At 42.3% G+C, this 24,044-nt stretch overlaps 1 protein-coding gene across 1 annotated transcript in view; it reads right to left on the minus strand.

The window, feature by feature from the left end:
• STAM (signal transducing adaptor molecule) overlaps window positions 1–22,492 on the minus strand; it is a 38,210-nt gene extending 15,718 nt beyond the window's left edge. The window contains exons 1-2 of the mRNA XM_033063998.1: window positions 22,389–22,492; window positions 7,682–7,766 (exon numbers count right to left, since the gene is read on the minus strand). Of these exons, the coding sequence (XP_032919889.1) occupies window positions 7,682–7,766; window positions 22,389–22,428 (125 nt within the window). The 5' untranslated portion in view covers window positions 22,429–22,492. The remainder of the gene's footprint in view (window positions 1–7,681; window positions 7,767–22,388) is intronic.
• Between the last annotated feature and the right edge of the window lie 1,552 nt (window positions 22,493–24,044).

The raw sequence follows: 24,044 nt of genomic DNA on the forward strand, positions 1-24,044 counted from the left end.
GCATATTAAAATATTTGTGACTTTCTGATCTATATATATTTCAATCTATAAAGTGGAGGAAAGCTGAGCCAGACTGAGGTAGGAATTATCATGGACATACAGTCATTATCTGTTGAATACCCCTGAAAAGATACCCCTGGAAGAGGGTAAGTAGAGAAAGACGAAAACAGAAGGTAAATCTAAACTAAGATTTTACACATTTATTGAGTTCACACATTTATAGCATGGTTGTCTTTGGAAGTAAAAGTATTTTTCTGTTGAACTGATATCCAAAAATTAACATGAAACTCAGGTATAAGTTACACCATTGCTTGGCTATACTATATTTGGCAGTGTCTACATTTTACAGCAATGTCCACCTCATATTTAGTGGCGCTAATTTTAGAAAGTGCTGTCACACAACACAAGTACATAACATTCAATGTATACCTTCATATACAAATTATTACAGATGAAGGCTTTAAGGCAAGTACTACTTTTCATCTATTAATTGTACAAGACTTCTTATATGTTCACTTTAATTGAGAAAGAATACAGACTAAAATTGGTAGAAATAACTACTTTCTTTAACCATTAGTTTATGAATATGATTAACAATGAAATATGATTGCAAGCTCAAAAAAGTGTTTGCCCATTGTAAAGCCAGTATTTATAAAGGCAGGGTGCAGGACCAAGAGCTTAGCAGTTCAGGTACAGGACCATTAGTCTAAGTTTTTTTTTTACAAAGGAATCCAAAGTCTTACTAAAAGTATAGTAATTTCACAACTATAAGGCACACGCTTTTAACTAAAATTTTGGTCCGAACCCAGAAGTGCACCTTATAATCCAGTGTACCTTACATATGGACAAAGTTCAGAAATTTGCCAACCCAGAAGTGGGAGACGCAGTCGGCAACGGGGCGGCCGCGGCTCCCACTTTCGGGTTGGCTCAGGGTGGCTGGGGCTCCTGTGGTGTTAGGGCAGCGCAGGGCTCCCAGAGCACCAGGGTGGCGCGGGGCTCCCAGAGCGGCACGGGGCTCTCAGAGTGCAGGGGCGGTGCAGGGCTCCCAGAGTGGCACGGGACTCCCGGAGTGCGGGGGCGGCATGGGGAGGGAGGGAATGGGCAGCCGCAGAAGCCCTGAACCGTGAGCCGCAGCCACCCCGAGACAACCTGGAAATGCGAGCCACCCCCGTGCCATGGCAGCCCCGAGCCACGGGCAGCCGCAGGAGCCCCGAGCCGCCCCAAACCGCCCCGAACTGCGGCGTGCCACAGCAGCCCCGATCTACTCTGAACCGTGGCAGCACCAAGCCGCCCTGAACCACCCTGAACCGCGGTAGCCCCAAGCTGTCCTGAACTGCCCCAAGCCACGGCAGCCCCAAACCGCCCCGAGCCGCGGCAGCCCCGAGCCTTCCCGAGTCGCGACAGCCCCGAGCCGTCCCGAGCCGTGGCCACCCCGAGCCACGAGCCGCGGCCACCCCGAGCCGCACGTCACCAGCCAGGGGCGGGCGGGAGTGCTGAGGCCCGTGCACGGGGAGGGTGCTTGGGGCTGCATTTAAAGGCTACACCCATCTGTGAAAAATGTTTGCAAACTGAGCACCTGCCAGTAAACCCCACGATCACGTGATTCTGTTACTAATTCGTTACTTTGCTGTGCGCAGCGTGGATCCTTGTAGCAAAAAAAAGGTGCGCCTTATAGTCATGAAATTACTGTAATAAGAAAGCCTCAAAGCCAAATGATCATGCACATGTCTCATGTACAATCTGCTTGTTCATATATTTAACAGAAATTATCAATATTTGAGTGTTAAATGTTTTTAAATACTCAAATGTTTAAAATAAGAAATCCTTTGATTACATGTTGATAAGGAAAATAATCCAGGTGTACCAATCTTTAGTCACACAGAGCAAGAAAATCTATTCTAGACTGGTCTGCAATTCTTATTTTTACTTCTAATTAATTCATCATACAATTTAGTATGTAAATTATGAGAAGCCCTACGCAGAAACCAGAGGGAAGCATGCACTCTATGAGTGTAGAATTCTATCTGTTTATTAGGCATCTCTCAAATCATACTATACAAATATTCAGCCACAGCTCCACTCCAATGATGATATGATCAAAATTTCAGAGGCATCACAACAAGTAGCAATAACAAAAAAGTAGGGTGAAAATATGGCAAGATACAATAGAAGCTACGTATCAGATGTGGCACCATATGGTATCATATACCAATACATACAGAAAATATTCACAATTAATTTCAGGTTTAATTTTAGAAAGCAGAAGAAAATTCTGATTCTATTTTATTTAACAAGGACACAATGAGCAGCATTTGCAAACTAAAATTCTACTCTGCACAAAATGTTTCAGATATGTTCAGGAATTTATTGTTCATTTACAGTCTAAGGTAACTCTGTGGGACTCAGCTTTCTTCCTTTTTCTTTCAGAAATAGGCAGGTCATAAAGCTTCCTGGTCAGCCTGCTAAACATACACTGCAATTACAATGTAAAATGGTACCGAGATTGCATCATTTGAGGGGGAAAAAATGGAGCACACATCAAAAAACTATCAAGTAAGCAGTTTTGCTGTTCTCTCTCTTGCATGAACAGGCACAAAAACATCCAAGGAAGAAAAAGCTAACCAGAACACTGACTTGCTGAGGTAGTGATTAATCCTTAAGGAATCAAGACAAAGTTAGGCAAGCAGCAATATGGACAAACCATTTCTCAATTACAGTTTTCCAATAACCACCCTCAGTGGGAGTGGAGAGTGCTGCAATGAACATTTCTATTTTCTCAACCTTTGGTGTAGTCTCTCAGCCACTGACTTCATTTTTTTTTCAGTTATCTTTTTTTTTTTTTTAATTAAACAACTTTTCTGGAAAAACACTGAAGTTGTGATAGTTTCAACGTACACTGATATGTCTTACGAAATAAACAGTACAACTGTCCCAAAGTCAAATGCAAACACAATTAGAGTTAGGAAGTGGCTAGCACTGAAATGACTGAAGAAGGGGGGGAACATCTTTGCTAAATTACACCATACCTGTCCTTTAATTTTTCCTTTTATTCTGCTTAATGCACCATCCAAATTTTCAAATTCAATAACATTATTTTATTCTGAGATTATAAACTATAAATTCAGTTTTGTAAGCATTTTCATTGCAGAAAAGCAACACTATGCAAAAATCTATACCTTTCCTGTAGTCAGAGCTAAAATGTCAGTCAAATATACAGTCATAGAATATCCTGAGTTGGAAGGGACCCCCAAAGGTCATTGAAGTCCAACTCCTACCTCTGCAAAGGACAGCCTCAAGAATCACACCATGTGATTAAAGTTTTAAAAACAAACAAGATTTCAAGAATGCTGTACAAAACCTGGAGACAGAAAGGACTGGCTCTAACAGTAAAACTTTGTTTTAATCGTGTTTCTATGTTGAAAAGGCAACTTGCTCGCTGAGCTAATACTGGCAAAAAACAGGATGCAAACAAAGTGATGTGCAACTGCTAAGCTGTATGAGTTTCTAAAGGAAATTCAGAGATTAAAATATGTGTTGTCTCATCATTGGACAATTTTTAGATAATCTAAGAACCTGATATGTGAAACATGCAGAAAGTGTTAATTCTATACCACACAGAGTAGTATTTCATATAGATTATTTTAAACAAGTCATATTTTCAAATATTTACATATTTTCTGTCACTCCTGTGTTTTCTATAAAAATTATAATAACAATTCTAGTTTTGAAATTCATAAAAAAACAGAGAAAGCAGTCAAAGAGAGGGATTCAAGGGAATTCTGATTTGCTAAAAATCTGTAAAATTAGTTGTTTGGATTAAAGGAAGCAAGACAACATTTTCATCACTTTGTAATTCATGGTATGGAAGGTATTACATGTAAAAAATAACAGTAGCAATTATGTTTTAGAATAAGTGCAACTGTAACTAATTGATCTTATGAGAAAATACATCACCTTTGTAGCATAACAGGTTTCCAACAATTAATCTGAATACCATCAAATTGGCAGACAATGTGCTATACCAGAATGTTACTTAATGAATAGGTTTTTCTAGGCTGCTGTGGCTTCAGGTGTAAGGCAACACACATCTAGAATGCTGCAGGATGTAATGGAGCTTACAGACTGGTACAAAGAAAGTCCACAAAGGAGAGATTTTGTAATCTAAACTTCTGCCAAGTACAGTAACAAACAGCTTGTACTGGAGCAAAATTGGTTAAAAGATTAAAGCTGATCCCAGTTAAGAAGACTTGCATCTTTGTCAGAAGAACTTAAACTGCAGGAGAATTTCAAACAGCTAAGCATATCTCATTTAAACTTCTTAATAGGAAACATGGTCTTGCTTTACCTTGCTTCTGCATGGCATAATCCATCCAAAATAAAGAAACCCCACTCTTAGCAAGTTTTAACAGAATTTGAATTTAAGTAACAAGCCAGCTAGCAGCCTATTACAAGCAGGATAAATACTACAAAGGTTAAAGTCCCACTTTTTTTACAAAACAGTTTTATTAAGAAAAAGATTAAAATACAAACACACAAAAGAAAAAGACCAATACCAACACAAACAAGCATCACAAATCCTTACAGAAATTAAGCTGCACGTTACCAGATCTCTAGCATTGTCTGTACTGCTGTCTCTTGCAGCTACACACATTCAAGGACTGCTCAGGCTATGCTGCTGTAAGACTAAGTTTTATCTGTGGAAAGTCTTTCAGTGGTTAAATAGAGTACTGAAATATTCAATAATGTAGTTACTGTTACAAGCTCAGCATCAATGTGCTCAAAGAGTAGAAATGCAGTTTTACGTATAAAGACTAATATGAAACATTTTTTGCCAGTTGTTATCTTAACAATTACACACAACAGCACAGATGTCTCAATACACTGTGTTATATTTACGTACTCCTCCAGAGACCATATCTAATCCCAAGGAATAAACTTACAATAATTTCACAAATACACGCCGCACGGACTATAAGCCGCATCTCCGGGTGTTGGCAAACATTTCGTTCTTTGTCCATAAATAAGCTGCACCTGAGTATAAGCCGCTCTGTCGTTCGCAGTGAGGACCCGCATGCAACGAAGTTGCCAATTAGTAACAGAATCGTGGCAGGGCGGGGTTTACTGGCTCGGCTCGGGCTGTGCAGGCTCAGCCCGCTCGGGGTTGCTGACGGGGCCAGGTGGCCCAGCTCAGTGGGGCCGTTCGGGGCTGGCCGCCGCTGCTGCCAGGCTTGCTCACCCACCCGGCGCTGCCCTGTGGTGGTAGGCAGGGACGGAGCCTGCCGGCACCCACGGCGGTGGCAGCGGGCGGGGATGGAACCCGCTGGCGCCCACGGCAGCAGCGGCGGGAGGGGACGGAGCCCCCCCGCTCCCGCAGCGGCAGGCGGGGGCGGAGCCTGCCTGCTCCTGCCGTGGCAGGTGGGGGTGGGAGCCCCCTGCTTACCCCACAGGCCGCGGGGATGGCAGCACGGAGCCCCCGCCTCCTCCCCGAGCCGTGGGAATGTCAGCACAGAGCCCCCCACCTCTCCCCCGCCTCTCTCCCCGTCCCGCACTGCAAGCACTGAGCTGGCCCCACCGGCCGCACAACACAGTAACCAATTTGTAACAATCGCGAAAAGCCTGGTTTTACTGGCAGGTGCTCGGCTTGGCACCCTGGCTGGCACTTCCGGGGTTGTAAATGTCAGAAAATTATTCACATATTAGCCCCTCCTGAGTGTAAGTTGCATTTCCGGTGTGGGAGCAAAATTTTAGTCAAAATGGTGCGGTTTGTAATCGTGAAATTACTGTATTTGCAAAACTGTCCTTTGGAACAAAAGTCCAAGGTGGGACTTTGCTGTCTGGCATCTCACACTGTTTCTGGCAGTTTTACAAATTATTCTTAGAGAAGCCTTTCACAGCATCAGCAGCAAACTCTCTTCTTGAGTCTGTTCCTCACCTGAATTGTTACAAGGAATGCTTCGAGAAGATGTATTTAAAACATTTCCAAGTCCTAATACTACACTGATGGAAAGCACTACAAATACACACTGAAATAATGTCTTTAAACTGTATTTTTAGTTGCTAGCTGAAACTACACTTTATCTTTTCTTGTCCAAAGAGTAAGTTCATGCATAAATTCTATGAAAGAGCTCAGTAAATAGTCAAAAATGGAAACTTTAGCAGCCCATATTAAAATGCATTTAGTTTAGTATCACATCTTCAAAACGTACATTTATCAAAGCCCTGATGACAGAGAATGGCTTCTGAAAACAAGGGGAAGAAACACAAAGCCTTTTTGTTTTCTGTGACAAAGACACTGGTGGTCTGACGGCGAGAACAATGGAGGGCAGTAGATGCTTTATACCTTGGTTTTAGCAAATTTTTGACATACAGCTGAAGCCCTTGTAGTGTACTTACTACACAGCTGGTGAAATACATGCTGGATAAAGGTGGGTGAAAAACTGGTCTCCTAGGCTCAAAGTGTTGCACCTGTAGTGCAAATTTCAGCTAGCAGGTATTATTCTTCAAGGAGTACTGTTGGGATTTCTGTTACTGTGCTCTCAGTAACTTACTGGCCAGAGCAAGTTGAAGGGGAACAATCAATATGTTGGAGGGTTTGGCTAATGTTCAGCGGGACCAAGACAGGCTGGAGAAATGGGCAGACTGGAACAAGGGTAAGGTATTGCATTTTAAATGAGGGCAGGAGTTGACCACATGAAAAGCAGGAAATTATCTGAAGGTCCTATTGGGTGAGAGGTGTCAGCAGCAAAGCCTGGCAGTTAGGACAACCAGCCACATCCTGGCTCAAACTACTGGTCAGCACATCCAACAAGGTCAGGAAAATTACCTTTTCCCTCCATTCTGCACTTGTAAGATTGCATCTGGAGCATTTTGTCCACTTTGGGGCTCCCCTGTACAAGAAGGCTATACACACACTGCCCTAAATCCAATGGACAGTTGCCAGGATGGTCAGAGAGGGTCACATACAAGTAAAGATGGGAGAGGAGATTTCCGCTTTGAGAAAAGTAGGAAAAAAAATGGGCCTTACTGCGTTCGACAACCAATTAATCAGAGTATACTCAGAATATGCAGTCAGACTCTTTCTTAGAGCTGCACAGCCACAGGACAAGATGCAATAGACAAGTTGAAACAGAGAAAATTGCAATCAAATTGCAGGATTATTTTTTTATTTCCTTACTTAGTAAATAGAACTAGTTAAATATTGAGACATGTTGCCCACAGAAGTTGTGGAACCTTTGACCTTGGAGGCATTCAAGACTCGACACGGTCCTGAGCAACCCGATCTAATTAGACCTGTTTGAAGCTGGGGGGGTTGGACTAGATGACCTCTGGAGGTCACTTCCAACTTAGATTATGATTCTGTAAGAAAAATGCCTCATGAAGCCTCCTGGGTTTACCGTGATACTGCTAAAATATATCAACCTATTTTATCTGCCACACTAGCAACAAGATGCTGCACACAAGTCCTAATTTTAACATATAAGCCAGATCTCCAAAGGAAGGATTGCAAAATATTTCAGCAGAAACCTTTCGATTTCCTTTTACTTGTAATCAATTTATGCAAAATTCAGCTGTTGCAGAAGTTTATAAAAGATAACAAAAAAAAAAATTCCTCTTACCTGGGTGCTAGACTGAAATAACAGAATTAAAAACACTTGGGGAGAAAATTCCTAAAGTCACTTACCCTGTACGTGACTGTCCAACTTTATCACAGATGTCTAAGATGAGGCCCCAGTCCTCTGCAGTGTTCATCTCACTGGTTGCTTTCTCTGATAAATAAAGTATAAGAAAATCAAAATACAAATTTAAAAAAAAAAATTAAATTGTCAACAAAGATGCTGAAATATTACCTCTTTGTATATTTCTAAATGTATGACAAATCCCTATACTTAATAAAATTAATATATTAACAATGTTATATCTAATTATTTTTTAGTTTTCTAACGTTCACTTCTGACCATTAAATTTAATTAATGAGACAACATATTTTTGGATTGTTTTACCACATCACAGATGCACCCAGAACATGACACAAGTAGTATAGCTACCAACAGATTTTTTTCCATTTGAACTATAAAGTTTAATAGGATAGGAATATCCAAAACATTGGTTCATTGTTTGCAAAGTCAGATACAACTGAATTTATCACCTTCCCAGACACTAAACTGCAATGTCTTGCAAATCCCTTCATGCATCACATCTCAACAACAAGGATTTAAAAAGTCATCATAATCATAATCACATAATTATAAACTTTTACATTCCCATTCTTATTTCTGCTTTGGGTGATATATTTCACTGTTTCTTTTCAGTTATAAAGACTGCTAAACCAAAGTTAATCTCAAAGAAGCCATTGCGACTCTTCTTTCCAAATTTTTTTAATAGGACAGGAGTCCCTGGTGAAGGTTAAAGAAATAGAGAGAGGAGGTAGAGAAGAAATAGATCCAATGTCACAAGAAAAGATGAACTCCCTCCCTATTTCTCCCCCAGAAAAGCTTAGTTACAGTAAGGATAACAATAAATAAAAGCATTAAAGGAAACTGAGCCTTACAATGCAGTTCAATAGAAGATTATCTAAATGCTGATAGATCAGATCAGGACCGGAGAGCATAAGGAAATGCACACGTATTTTTAATTAGTAACCAAACAGTAGGAGAATGGGCACAGAATAATACGGAAACTTTGTTTCCAATCCCTGCTTCATCTAGTCTTTACAGTTTAATCCACAAAACACAAAATACGCCTCAGCAATGAGTACCATCCTTCAGGGAATGTCTCAGACTACGTAGTCTAATGAAAGAAACCAAAGATTTCCTATAAAAACTTATCTGCCAGGAAAGATGCATTACCTAGATTAGCACTGGCAAAATTGCAAAAAGAAAGACAAAGCAAAGCATCTAATCTCCAAAAATTACAAGGATTATTCATATCAAAGTTGATGGTTTTTCTTATGAATGAGTTTCTATGTTCTACAATTGATGTCAATTACCGTTAATTAGTTTCTTAACTCAGAACAAAAATGCAGAAAAGTAAAACTCTACGGTTATGTGCTCACAAAGTGTTTCTTAGGAAAAATTCAACACTGACATATATACAACTGAAATGATAACACATCAGCTGTACTCCTCAGTGCATGGAAAAGAGCAAAACACTATAGGGAAATCCTAAATAGAAGTTACAGTAATTTCACGATTACAGGCCGCCCCTGATTATAAGTCGCACTCTCGTTCGCAGTGAGGGCCTGCGTGCAACAAAGTTGCCAATTAGTAACAGAATCACGGGATCGTGGGGTTTACTGGCTCGGCTCGGGGCTGGGCGGGCTCGGCCTGCTCGGAGCTGCCGATGGGGCCAGGTGGCCCAGCTCAGCACTGCCGCTTGGTGGGGCCACTCGGGGCCGGCTGCCGCTGCCATGGGCACCGTCCGGCTCACTCGCCCCTGCCTGGCGCTGCCCCGCGGTGCTGGCAAGAGCCCGCCAGCACCTGCGGTGGCAGGTGGGGACGGATCTCGCCGGCACCCGTGGCGGCAGGCGGGGACGGGCCGCGGGGCTGGCAGGAGGGAGCCCACTCCCTCCCCGCTACGCTGCCGGCACTGAGCTGGCCTCCACTCGCCGTGCAACAGAGTAACCAATTTGTAACAATTGCAAAATCCCAGGTTTTACTGGCAGGTGCTCAGCTCGGCACCTTGGCTTGCAGTTCCGGGTTGGGAAATTTCAGAACTTTTTTCATATATTGGCCGCTTCTGAGTGTAAGCCGCATTTCCGGGTTGGGAGCACAATTTTAGTCAAAATGGTGCAGCTTATAATCGTGACATTACTGTAGTTACTACTCCGTATGTTCTCACAGATAAAGTAAAACGACACTATCTCTTCTCTCTAAATCCTATCAGAAAATCTGATTGATTAGAAAAAGCATTCATAATCAACAGAAATATCAAAAATTATGGGTAGACACTATGCTAACATGTAGCACTACGACAATGGTTGATCAACCAACCATTTCATTTTCCTTTCAGTCCTCTTGTTCCAAATCATGCTTATGACCAACAATCATAGAAATTTGTTATTTTCAGGTAAGACGCTTGAACTCAATGCCTTGCATGATTCATCACAGACCAAGGCAGTCTTCTGAAACTGCAATCTATGCGCACAGCAGTTGTTCTGCTACCAAAGACAGCCTCAAATCTGCAGCACCAAAACTGCTTTTTCGAAACACATAGCCAGAGTCACCTACATTGCATTCTTCAAACTGAAAATGGCTGATAAGCACAGTCCAGAGACACACAGAACAGACCACATGGAGGCAGTTTGCTTCCAGGACTCCCCTTTTGTTGCCAGTTTTCCTGCAGCTGGACCAGCTCCAGTCAAAGTGTGCTTGCATAGTTCTCTCCAAAGCCTTAAGTTCCTGCCAGGCTCCAAGCTCACACAAGGAGTTCACAAACCCAAACTGGTCACCATTGCACTTCAGTTAGCACATCCTTCAGCAGAGAGATGCGCAATCCAACAGAACTAAAACCTTGGTCTTTTCCATTGTTCTATATAACAGACAATTGTCTATATTTTTGACAACAATTGATCCTTCTTTTCTCACAATGTCAGCAAAGAGAAATGGCAATCAGTTATGTCTTCTACAAACCAAGAGTAAACTAATGCACACTTAATGTTTTAATATAACAGCAGATCGTGCTTTATGCTAATTTAAACACTTTGGTTAAAACTACAAATAAGATAGTGATAAGACTGTGGTGAAATCCCCAATCCATATTACCTGTGCTGGTAGCCTTTCTTTTAATTCTCAATGAGAACATTTTGCAAATTTATCCATGAGTACAATTACAACTTTTCTGTTATGGCCGTGTTCTTTCTTGGCAAAGTTAGTCCTATATAAAAAGTGCTATTTGCTTGCAATGCCTTCCCCCAGGGTACCTCCTCCACCAACAATCACTAGTTAGTTTCTTGCTAAATTTCACCCTGAGACCAAGTTTCACTGTATACTTTCAGTCTTCTGTAGTAGCAATCATCCAATAAATCAATTAGATGATAAAATTAATGGTAAGGCATAAGATAAAAAATTGCCTCTAGAGTTTTACTTAAATTCTGTCTCAAACAAGAGGAGTTAAAAATTACGAACATACTGAGAATGTTAGCAGCACACTGTCTGAGCTGACTGTCCACAAAAAAGGCCACTATCTCTGTCAGAGCATTAGCGAATAACTATTGCCTTTCACACTCTGGGAACAGGAGCAACAAAGATGCTTTGACAAAATTCCTATGTTGCATCAATGTTTTGTGGACAAAATTATTACTTAAATCTATTTAAGTTAAATACTTACACTATTGTCACTTTAAACCAATGAATACTCTCTCTTCTAACATGAGGTACACATTCACAGGCAATGTGTGTGTTCGGTAGCTGCCTAACGGCTGGCACTCCCCCAACCTTCAGGCACAGCTGATATGTCAATGGCAGACTCTGTCTTAGTACTGGAACGGACTCTTAGAGGGGAGGAAAAACATACATTTGTGTTTAAAGTCTTAGGACAGGTTAGTACAGCACATAGAAGATAACCTAAAGAAGAAATGTTCTTCATCTTCCATTGAAATTGAAAACAATTCCTGATTGAAAATAATTCCACCATAACAGAATTAATGTTTAGTTCAGACTCTATCCCTCCACCACATCATTACTTTAAAATCTTACTCAACTTAGTGAGTGCAAAGCCAGGATCAGATAGCATTTCAAACTTTACAAAAACAACTTTAAAAGAAAGCACTGGTTCTTTCATGAAATCAGCATACTTCAAAGCTTATTAATGCTATACCAAACACAAAGGAAACCGGACTACATCACAGCTCTATTCCATGAAGCTGCCCCACTCAAATTCAAGGCATTGTTTTCTGAACACAAGCAAGGCCTACAAATGAACACAGTAATTTCAAGCAGTGCAATACTGTACAATCTTATCTTGTGTCAGGTTAATTTGTAGCAATTAATAGTTATTATTAATCCTAATTACTATTAATAGTAGTTAGTAAAATAGCAGTTTTAAATTTTTTAAACTACAGTAACTTCACGATTATAAGCCGCACCTGATTATAAGTCGCACTTTGGGTGTCGGCAACTTTTCATTCTTTATCCATATATAAGCCGCACCTGATTAAAAGCCGCATGTTACAATATAGAGTGTGATAAAAGGTATCTATTCTATCACCATCTGTTGAGGATGGGGGCAGTGATCCTTATCTCTGTGGGAGATATTCTGCTAATGAGACATCCATTGAAACCAGGTGGGGCATTGTTCTTTATCTTTTCACAACCCATCCTTCCTCCAGAGAGTCATTTTCTGCTAATGGCCCATTGAGTCCCACTGTGGGACTGATAAAATTACTTCATTCCATTGGTAGTTGCTCCAGCCAGGGAAAAGAGCCCAACATTTCTTACCAAGATAAAAACAGAGGTTTTGGGACACTTAGGTAGCCCCTTTCTTCACTGGACTCCAGAGGAAAAGTGGATTTCTCCACATCACCACTGGACCTCCAGAAGGAAATTGCACCTTCTACAGGAGCGTTGCTCCAACTGAACCACATCTGTCACTGCAAGAGGACTGCAACCACCATTTAATGGGACTGCTACCAACACCCTGCCTGACGGGTGTCAGGTTGTACTCTGACTTTGTCAGGGTTTGGAGTTTGTTTCTTTGTAGTACTGTATTTCTATTTCAATTTCCCTAGAAAAGAACTATTATTCCTAATTCCCATATCTTTGCCTGAAAGCCCCCTGATTTCAAAACTATAACAATTTGGAGGGAGAGGGTTTACATTTCAAAGAGAAGCTCCCGCCTTTCTCAGCAGACACCTGTCCTCCAAACTAAAACAGCAACTTTTTGTTCTTTGTCCCTATATAAACTGCACCTGATTATAAGCCACACTTCGGGTTCGGACCAAAATTTTAGTCAAAATGGTGCAGCTTATAATCGTGAAATTACAAGTTTTTTTCCCTTGGTTTTCTTTTTTTTTCATTACACATCTTTACCGTTCACCTTTATATTTTCAGGAGTTATTTAATATTATTTTCTTACCAGTAATTCCATAAAGACAAACACACATATTTATAAAAGCCATAATTTAAGAGGAAAACAATACTTGGATCTATGGGTTCTTTGGTCAAAAACAACAAGGATCAGGCACAATAAATTATTTCAACAATTTATTTAGTTCCTAAAACAAACACAAAAGAGACAAAACCAATATTTTTTGGCCACTTTGCAATGCACAGAGTTTGGAATCACTAGGCCTCTCTGCTTTTACTTCTGCATTCAGAACACTAGCCATACTGGGCCAGGCCAATTCCATCTTGCTCAACGTTCAGTCTCTAAAACATACATTATACCTAAAACAGACACCTAAGAAAACATAAAACAGAGCAAGGTGAGCATTATTTGTACTTCCCTACCAACACACCTTTCAGTGACCAATAATTTGCAGCTTCGTAACTCCTGAGTCAGAATTGGTGCTTCAGCCACACAAACGTCATAAATCACACACAGAACAAATAGAGTGTTCTAAAGCAAAATGCACCTCCTATGACAGAAATCTCAGCTGTGCTTGTATCTTTAACTTCTTATTAATTTGTAAAATATAATGTCCTACAAATAAAGCACCTAGATGCTGAAATCATTCTTCCAAACATATATTGTATCTTTTTTGAAGTAAACCTCTGAATAAAATGTGTATGACACTGAATAGCACCTGGTTTCTAAGGAAAACATCATTCCTCATTACAAATGCCACAAACTCTCACTGAAATACTGTACCTAAAACCCAGAAGACAGCATTAGACCTACTGAATGAGAAGCCAGGCCAAAAAAGATCTAAATATAAGAGATTAATTATGTATACTTTGGTTGAAAGTACACAGACTCTTGCATGGCCTCTTTGGGGATACCTAAATCAAACTGCCTCTCCTTGTCTTGTAAAGTTCATTAAGTGTGTTGAGGGCCCCATTTCCCTTTAATTTACACAAACCTGAATGCTTGGTGCATTGATAAAATTCTGCTTGCTCCTCTGGTTTTGGGTGTTATTTACAAATTATAAGAAAAGCAGAAATATTTGCACTCTGATTCTATTTGAAGTTCCCTATTACATACAAAACACAATTGCAGTTGATTATTTTAGGTCAAAAGAATAAAAAAAATCCAAACCCCTTCTCTCAGAAGAAAAAAAATTCCTAAAATTCATGCCTGTCCTAAAAGAAATTTATCATCACATTTACAAAGTACTATTAGGCAAAGAAAGGTAGTGCATGTTGAAAAAAATCCATTGCCAGATTTAGTTGATGCTTTAGGTGCTGGTAAAAGGAATATAAATATTGCCGCAGATTTTCCATGGAAATATGTACTGGTCACTTGTTTTCTCTGCCTTAGTTCTGCATCTTAACAATAGCCTTTTACTGCCTTATTAGAAATGTGCAAGAGTAAAAACACTCATCACTGTTCAGATACTGCAATTAACCACATGGTGCATTTCTTAGGGCAGAAAACTTAGTGACTATCCATTGCTAACATTTTCAGAGGCAGGTCTTGGCAGACTTGAGCCTCCCAAGCTTTAGTTTTTACTGAAGTTTATTTTGAAAGAAAAACCACAGCCTCAGAACTGAGCTATTTTTCCACAATGAAGTCTCAAAGATGTCAAAACTAGTAGAATTTCAAGAAATAACAAATCTACATCAAAACAGCCTCAAATCCAACACTTAAAATGTACAGTAATTTCAGGATTATAAACCGCACCTGATTATAAGCCGCACTTTCGTTCGAAGCGAACTTTCACAAAGTTGCCAATTAGTAACAGAATCGCGGAATCGCAGGGTTTACTGGCAGGTGCTGACCTTGGAAACATTATTTCCAAGCGAAAAAAGATACAGGCAATAGCTACGGCAGCGTACCCTGAAAGTTTTATTAACAAGTGGAAAAAGATGCGAACAATAGTGTAGTCATTTTATAAGCATTACCAATGGATCTGCCTTGCCTTTAAACAACCGCTCATCCGCGCAAGTGCACAGCCGCGCAGGTAGCCAGGCAGCCACGCGGGCAGGCGGGGAGCCGGCTAGATGTGCGGGCGGGTGGGAAGCCAGGCGGGCTGGCAGTCGGGCAGTCGCACAGGAAGGCAGGGAGTTGGGCAGGCATGCAGGTGGGTGGGGAGCTAGGTGGGTGGGCAGCCGCACAGGAAGGCAGGGAGTTGGGCGGCTGCACGAAACCGAAAACACCGAAAAAGTACAGAGAAATGTCATGGGCTCGGCTCGAGGTTGCTGCAGGCTCTCACTTCCAGGCTGGAAAATTTCTAAACATCATTCATCTATTGGCCGTTCCGGAGTACAAGCCGCACTTCTGGGTACGGACCAAAACTTTAGTCAAAATGGTGCGGTTTATAATAGTGAAATTACTGTACATTATTTGAAGTAGTTAAAACAAGTATCAGTAAAAGCTGTCAGAAAATTCCACCAATTTAAGTTTTTTAACCATCCTACTTATTATTTGCTCTTACTCTATTCATGGATGTAACATCATTTTCACAGTTGGACATCATTAAAATGAAATACTGAAGTGGTAACTTCAATTAGAAAGAGAAGAACGGCTACAGAAAGTCTTCAAAAGAATAGCTAAAGAAAAGTCTTAGAATCACAGACACGTATTACAACCACTTCGTAGCATGATAAAAAATTCTTAACAATCTGTTATATCGTAAATAACATAGATTTAAAGAAAAATTCAACACGCCACTCAGCCTTCTCTCCTCTTGTGCTCAAAGTTTTGTTTTCTTCACAAGACTAAATAATTTCCCTTCTCTATGAAACTGCAAATACTAAAATTCCAAAGCAATACAGTTTAAATAGCCCTTAAAGACTGAAAGTGACTGAATTTTTTTTCTTTATTTTGCAGGCACTTGCTGAGAAATTTGGCTTACATACCATTCCACATCACTGAAGTTAAACACAATTAAATTTTGTTCTTTTTGTCTGTCAAATAAAAAGAACGAATACATTTGTTGGTCTGTTGGTCCATTCCACAAAAGCCACCACTTGAATATTAACCACTTTGTATTTCACTAACACATTCAGAACTGCACAAGAAGAATATGTTCAACCAGATTTCATTTAGACAAGACTGAAAATAACCCCTAACAATCAATGACACCATGGAGAGAAACTTGAATTCCATGTACTATTAACTTTGATAAAGCTATTACCAACTTCTGCAGTTCAACTGTACATTTGCAGTGTTCCCAAGTCTTTCTGGGAGCAATTGTAGGTGCCCTATGAAAGCACTGCAGCTGATCTGAGGCAAAGCAAGCAGCAGTGACTGAGGTCACCTCAACTCATTCCTTCAGAAAACTCTGTAGGATCTCACCTTGCATGTGGTGTATGAAAATGAATAAAATTAATATCACGCAGCTCAATGAACAGAGCAAAGTGAAGACAAAAGGATTCACAATCTGGATAGAAAAGGTTGAAATCATAACACAAGCTGAGCAAAAAGAATTTAGATGTGCAGATATCTCATGCGAACCCTAACAAATGCACAGAACTCAAACCGCCTTTCACCCAGAAATATTACAACACAACAGGAAGGTGAGCACATTAGAGATACATGAGAAGGATGAATAGTCTGTAAACAAGGTGGATCACACGCATATCATACAAACAAATGGTGTCAGGATATATTTGCAGAAGCCCACAAGCCAAGCCACAGTACAAGAAGCATTTCAGAAGGAAGATCAGTAAGAAACTTACAGTAATTTCACGAATACAAGCCGCAGCAATTTGACAAAAATTTTGGTGGAAACCCAGAAGTGCGGCTAATAGTCAGGGGCGGCTAATATGTGAATAATTTTCTGACATTTACAACCCCAGACGTGCCAGCCAGGGTGCCGAGCCAAGCACCTGCCAGTAAAAGCCGGCATTCTGCGATTGTTACAGTGTTACTGTGTTGCCCTGGCTCCCTGCAGGCAGCACGGGGGGCGGGGAGAGAGGCGAGAGAGCTCTCTTCTTCCCTCCTCTGCCGCAGCCCAGGGGAGGACGGGGGGGGGGGCCCCGCGCTGCCATTGCCGCGGCTCGGGGAGGAGGCGGGGTGCTTTGTCCGCACCCGCCGCCGGCGCCACGGGCGCGGGAAAGCTCCGTCCCTGCCCGCTGCTGGCGCCACGGGCGCGGGAAAGCTCCGTCCCCGCCCGCCGCCGCTGCCATAGGAGCGGGGAAAGCTCCGTCCCTGCCTGCCACCGCGGGGCAGCGCCAACCCGGAGTGACCGAGCCCAGTGGCAGCGGTGCCCGGCCCCGAGCGGCAGCACCGGGCTGGGCCACCTGGCCCCGTCAGCAGCCCCTAGCGGGCCGAGCCTGCACAGCCTTAGCTCAGCCAGTAAACCCCGCCCTCCCGCGGTTCTGTTACTAATTGCACGCGGGTCCTTGCTGCGAACGACAGAGCGGTTTATATTCGGGTGCGGCTTATTTATGGACAAAAACCTAAATATTTGCCAACACCCAGAGATGCGGCTTATACTCAGTGCGGCTTGTATTCGTGAATTTACTGTAATTTTCCACATCAGGTATGCAGTGCTATTTTTATCAGTTAGAGGAACAGATTTTACATGTTGAAGATCTACTATGATTCTTCTATATTCGTTATTATAATGCACACTGTCACAGCTGAAAGGAGAAGCACTTAAGTGACAGTTTGTACCTGGGAGGAAAGAAAAAGAATTACCAGAAAAGTAGTCTTGAACTATGGAACATACTATGTTGGCTTCAAAGTGCCAAACTGAACTGGGAGCCTGCTAATTGATAGTGGAAAAGATTTCTTTTATTGGTTGGTATACTAAAGGGGTATTCCACTTAGTCTTATCCTGTCAGCACTGCCATTTTTCAATAAGAACCTATCACCAAAGGTAGCTTTAAGTAAGAAGTTCTTGTTTTTCGTATTTATAAATTACTGAAAAGGGGGATGGCTATTGCTCCTTTGCAGCCCATTTCCTACTTGATCTCCCTGTCCCTTTTAAAAAGGACATTTAAAACAAAGCTGAGAAAAACAGTAGGCCAACTCAGGCAAAAAAAGTGCCAGTCTCATGACAAGCTGAACCAATCCTTGGAATTCATCTTCCTTTGCAGCCAGGTATTAACTCACAGTCTGCAGTCCCCATAATGATCTGGGGTCAAGAAACTCATCTGTGACAATTTTCCCTTCTTATGCAAACCTGGTCCAACACAAAAAGTCCAGCTCAGAGAGACATGTTAATCAGATGTTTTGAGTATGCTGACTTAGCAATGGGATAAATCTAATGAACAATGAGTTTAAACAGCAAGAGAATTTTATTTCAAGAAATTGCACCATGGGAATTATGTTCTTACATTCTAATAGCATCAAACTATAGGCTAATCATATGTAATTCAAGCATATTATTAATTATTTGAAGAGTCGATAGCATAAAATTATCAACAATTGCTAGAGTAATAAAACATGGGGAAAATGACTGCAAGTCACATCAAGTTCTACTCCCTTACTAAACCACCTGCTTAATTTCCCACTACTGTAAATAACAAGCCTGAATTTCTTCCCAATCCTGTGCTGCCTCGAACCATCACACTAAGAGCCAGAGTAATACCCAGAGCAAACACCTTCATTCTTTACTGCGTGTAAGCTTAAAAAAAAAAAATTAAACTTTCCATATTTAACACCTTCTCTTAATATTACATGTGATTTTTATGACAACTTATACCAGAATCTGAGTTACAGACTTTATTCTTGAGATAATATCTAAATGACACTTGAGAACTGCTGTAGCAGTAAGTTCTTCATCAAACCTAGTCTCAGCACCACTACATTACTAATTAGCCAGTCATGACAGATTAGGAGACAGTCTTCTGGTTCTTAAAGCAAATTTCACCATTATTTTACCTGAGTCAAACTTAAAGATAAATCTGCATTTCTCAAGAACAACTCCCTGGGAATAATTTTATCATAAAGATTGAGAAATACAGCAGAAACAGACAACCCATAAACCTGTAAGAACACTTTTAATTCTAACCTCTTAAATGGAGGATGAGAGTTTCTCAATTTACTCTCAAAAGGCCCAGTGACTTGAAGACTTTCTTTTGTAAAATTCCATTATTATGTTTCTTACTTGGGCACATCATCAAAGGTTCCCCAACTTGATTGTGAAAACTTGTGTAACCACTGATTAGCATCCCTTTCTGTTGAAATATTCCTAAATACAGTAAAAAGAAACTTCAGAAAATGAGAAGTACAGTAATTTCACGATTACAAGCCGCACCGATTATAAGCCGCACTTCCGGGGTGTCAGCAACGTTTCGTTTTTCCTCCATATATAAGCCACACCGGATTGTAAGCCGCACTTTCATTCGCAGCAAGGATCTGTGTGCAACTTTCACAGAGTTGCCAATTAGTAACAGAATCACGGGATCACGGGGTTTACTGGCTTGGCCCTGCTGCCAGGAGGCAGGGGAGTGGTGTGCCCGGCCAGTGTCACCAGGAGGAGGGAGAGGGGCGTGCCTGGCCAGTGCCACTGGGAAGCGGCAGAGGGGCGTGCCCAGCTGCTGCCACTGCCGTGCCGCCCGGGGCCGGGTAGCGCTGCTGCTGCGCCGCCACTGCCCCGCCACCCGGGGCCGGGCGGGCTCTGCCTTGGCTCGGGGTTGCTGCTGGCTCGGACTTCCGGGTTGGGAAATTTCCAAAATTTGTTCATATATAAGCCGCTCCTGAATGTAAGCTGTACTTCCGGTTTGGGAGCAAAATTTTAGTCAAAATGGTGCAGCTTATAATCGTGAAATTACTGTATTTGGGCTTCCTCCAAAAATTTGGATTCCTGAGGATGACAATGGTTAACCTCCTTAAATCTCTGGGCATTCTTTAATATTCCTAATTTCATAACAGTCTTAAACAACATTTTTTAGCCAACTACACCTAAAAAACAGGTGCACAAAGTTGGCACTAGATGGTAAACTATTACAGATTACCAGATTCCACTGCAGCAGCATGCTAACAGGACTAGCCAAATGCTGCTAACTGGCTAGACAAACTGAAAATTTTTTCCTGAACGTAAGACATACTTATGCTCCTCAAAGTGATGGAAAATAATTTCATTCCAGATATGTTCTCTGCAATCCATCATCCTAAATAGTTCCAAAATAATTTCCAACTACTCCACAGTACTGATCAGATGTTCAATAGACATGAAGGCACAGCTATTACGACTACTATCAACTACACAAATGTCCAAATTCATATGAAATTAAGAACAGCTGCTGGCTGCCTTTCTCCTTCATCTGATTTAAAAAAAACTTCCTTGCTAGGTAAGAACAAAAGCAGAGCAATCAACTATCACTCAGAGAAAACAAATGAAAAAATAGCACTATGGCTTGACAACTTTTGGAAGTTTCTTGAGAACATGAGAGCTTACTCTACAGTTGATGTTATCTTATGAAGCCTGCCAAAAAATTCATCCAGATAATAGCACATTCCCAAGGGGCCCTGGAGAAGAAGAGCCCAGGGATGCTTTCTGGGAGGCTTCATCATTCCCATCTCCCTGGCACAAATCCAGTTAAGTGATGGATAAGGCAGTAGGCTCCTGAAAGTAGGCTGTCACCAACAGAACAGCCTGCTGCTCCTGCAGTCTCCCTCAGGACACCATGAAAGGGGACAAAAGAAAGAGGCTCTTTACCAGTGAAAATGGCCCATTGCCCACTATCTGCTTTTCCAAGAACAATTTGGTACTGAGCGGTTATTTCTATCTCCTCATACAGCTTACAGAAAAATGCTTTTGAATGTTATTTACTGGTGATCACATTAGGCAAGCACAGTAGGTAAGGCATTGGCATCCTCTGCACCTAGACAAGAGCAAATGAGCCATGGAATTAACTGCTGGGTGCTACTGCCCTGTCTTGAGACTCGCAGTGCTGAGGAGCACATCCAGTGAACTGGGCTCTAGAGAGATCCCTTCAAGCAGTCTGAGCTTCCCTGCCAGCCAGAGGCACTAGGAAGAAAAAAAGTGAACACCTGCCAGAACCTGAGCCTATCACTTTTTAATCTTATTAGTTCAAATCATTCTCTAACAGTCCATGGAAAACTGGCAAGCAGTACAATCTCTTCCTCACTTTTAGCTGTCAAATTACACTAGAAGACAGCAGAACAAGTAAGAAGAATTATTTACCGCTTTCTAAAATAAGTCAGTCAAGTTTGCTACCAGCAAAATCATTAATTGAAGAGCAGTCTTCAGCTTAAAAGTGTTAACATTGCAAAACAAGAAGAGTGAACTATGTCTTATTTTGATACAACAGACTAAGAATTTTCTCATAACATACATACAGAATTTATGTCTCAGTACACAGTGTTTATGCACTAATCTTTTCTCCTGAAAAGATGAACACTTTTCAAATGGTTTTGACTTGGTCTTTCTTTGAAGAACTGGAAGAATTAAATTGCCATCTAAATGTCTAAAGTTTGATAAACACTAAGAAACACTGTATCTGCAGCTGAAAGTTACAGCTAGCCTAGCTATTAAAAAATTAGTTTCAAGAGATTTACACAATGTTACGCTGCAGAAAGAAAATAACTGTGGGGAACGGGTGTACTTATCCACTTATGAGAAAAAGTCACTTTATATTATGGGATTCCCCAGACAAAGCTTTTATGGCTCAAAGTAAGAGATGTCTGCAGCAGGTCGAAAAAAAACATATTACACAATCTCAAATAAGACACACAAAACTAATTATTAACTATGTATATGCTATTTTATCTTCAGTTTCAACACATTAGCATTAAGCACAATTTTTATCAAGTAAAAGCCAGGTACTTCCTCTCCATCTAGTCTGGCCTTGGAACAAGCAAGGTGGGGATAACACCTGAGCTCAGCACGTCAAGTTTTACTTGAAAGGAAAGAGAAAGCTCCCACAGGAATCCCCTTTAAAGAACTAAATACAAAACGCTTTAACGATTTTGTTACGCCTGTCTGTGAAGCAGCTGTGTAGATGGTGGGTTTTACTGTTCGTCCTTTCAAAAACACTCCAGCGCGGACCTTTCTCAGTAGTTGTTTCGCCGTGCTGCAGCGTTACTGGTGCTGAGCAGGCCAGCTCGTCCCCCACGAGCATCCCCGCGCTCGCCCCGCGGCCCGCAAGGCCAGGAGGGCCCGCGGGGGCCCCGGCGCTGTCACCGGCCCGGCCCGGCCCGGCCGCTGCCGCCGCACCGTGACCGTCGGGCCACCCGGGCCGCCGCCGCTGCTCCCGCTTCCCGGCCGGGCGCCAGCGAGCCCAGCAGCGCAGGGCCGGGTCAGCGGGCCGGCTGCCCAAGGGGGATGGAGCGGGAGCGGGTCGGGGAGAGGCCGAGCCGCGGGAGCCACTCACCCACATCCTGGTCGAAAGGGTTGGTGGCGAAAAGCGGCATGGCGGGGCGGGGGGTGCGGGGCGGCCGCCCCTCCCGGCAGCGCGGCGGCGGCGAGAGAGAGAGCAGCCCTCGGCGGCGGTGGCGGCGGCAGCTCCTCCCCCCGCCCCGGGCAGCTCCGCCACCACCCCCTCGCAGGCCGGGCCCGCCTCCCGCGCAGCACGCCGGGAACCGGGGCCGGGCCCGCCGCGGGGCCTAGCGGCCGCAGCCGGCCCGGCCGGCCCCACCGCCCCAGGCCACCTGCCCTAGACTGAGGTTTATGTTTTTTAGTTACATGGAGTCCTTTCGTCCCCCCGCTCGGGAGGCGGGACAGTTTTGTGCCCAGAGACGTTTGCTTCCTGTGGAAGATTTTTGGAGCTTCCCTATGAGTTGTGCTGACTGAATATTTTCATTGGTATTGCCGTGGTGCTTGCTTGTGACGTGGGTGCAGAGTGCAGGCTGGTGGTTATGACAGCATTTCTCACAACATGGCACGAGAACTGAGCTGTTCTCCGCGGTCACATCCCATGGAAAGCAGGAGCTATCAGCTGGTCACAGGGCCTGGAATATGCCGTGGCCTCTGGTTGCCTATCTTGGTGTTCCACTTTGTAAGCCTATGTTGCTGCCTTTAGTGGGGTGTGTCCCACGTTAACAGTATGACTCATAGGATAAGACACTTTCTGCCTATTCCTGCTGTCACATGAAACTCAAGTCATTATCCTTAAGGCCTTTTAGTTCGGTTCAATTACTCTGAACCAGTTGGATTGCAAATTAAGTAAAACTAGGCTCGTGTATACACTTGGGGAAAGAGTCAGACACAGAGTAATAAGGGCACATCATAGCCGTGCAAACAAGAAATGAAAAAGGTACTGTGGCTGTTTGCAGGGCAGAAACACTGGATGCAATCAATAGCACTACCCGTGCTCAATAATGAATGTGATTGCATGCATCAGGCAGACTTCTGACACATCAAATGAAAACTGTGCACCAAGCCTCTTCCCACGAGGATTTACAGTCACTAGACACTTTGCTATTTTACTAAGGTTTTTTTCCCAGACCTCTAGTTCTGCTTCTTTACCTATCCATAGCAACTGTTTTCAGCAGCTAATGTAGGTCAGCATTGATCTACTGTGTAGAACTGACTACTTGTAGGGTATTGCATGTTTTCTTTGGTTCCTACCTCAATTAAACTACTAGATATTCTCAGAGGATGCTTTACCTCCTTCCCATTCATCATCCCCCATTATGTTCACAAAAGACATATAGTAGATATTCTCTGAGCCTGTTTTACCCCCTCCTTTCTCATTCCTTCTTTCTGATGGGTTCAAAACAAATTGCAGGATTCCTTTCAAAACAAGCAGAGTTTTTATTCAGTAGTCTTGCAGGAAAAGCTAACACAACACTCATAAGGAACTGGGGTTTAAGACTGCCTTCAGCCTAAAAGCATTCCAGCCCAACTTTCCTTCTCGACACCCTACTCAACATTGTTTAAAAAGGCAATCTGTACCAGAAGGCATCTTAAGACTCTGTAATCATGGCTCATATTTTGATTCTGTAAGGATTTTTTTACTGTGGAGACAGTGTGAAGTCCTTCCGAAACTACATGTTGTGTCTCCCTCTTTTCCCTGTCTCAAGGCTCT

This window comes from Catharus ustulatus, chromosome 1, assembly GCF_009819885.2.
Source record: "Catharus ustulatus isolate bCatUst1 chromosome 1, bCatUst1.pri.v2, whole genome shotgun sequence".
Classification (NCBI taxonomy): Eukaryota; Metazoa; Chordata; class Aves; order Passeriformes; family Turdidae; genus Catharus; species Catharus ustulatus.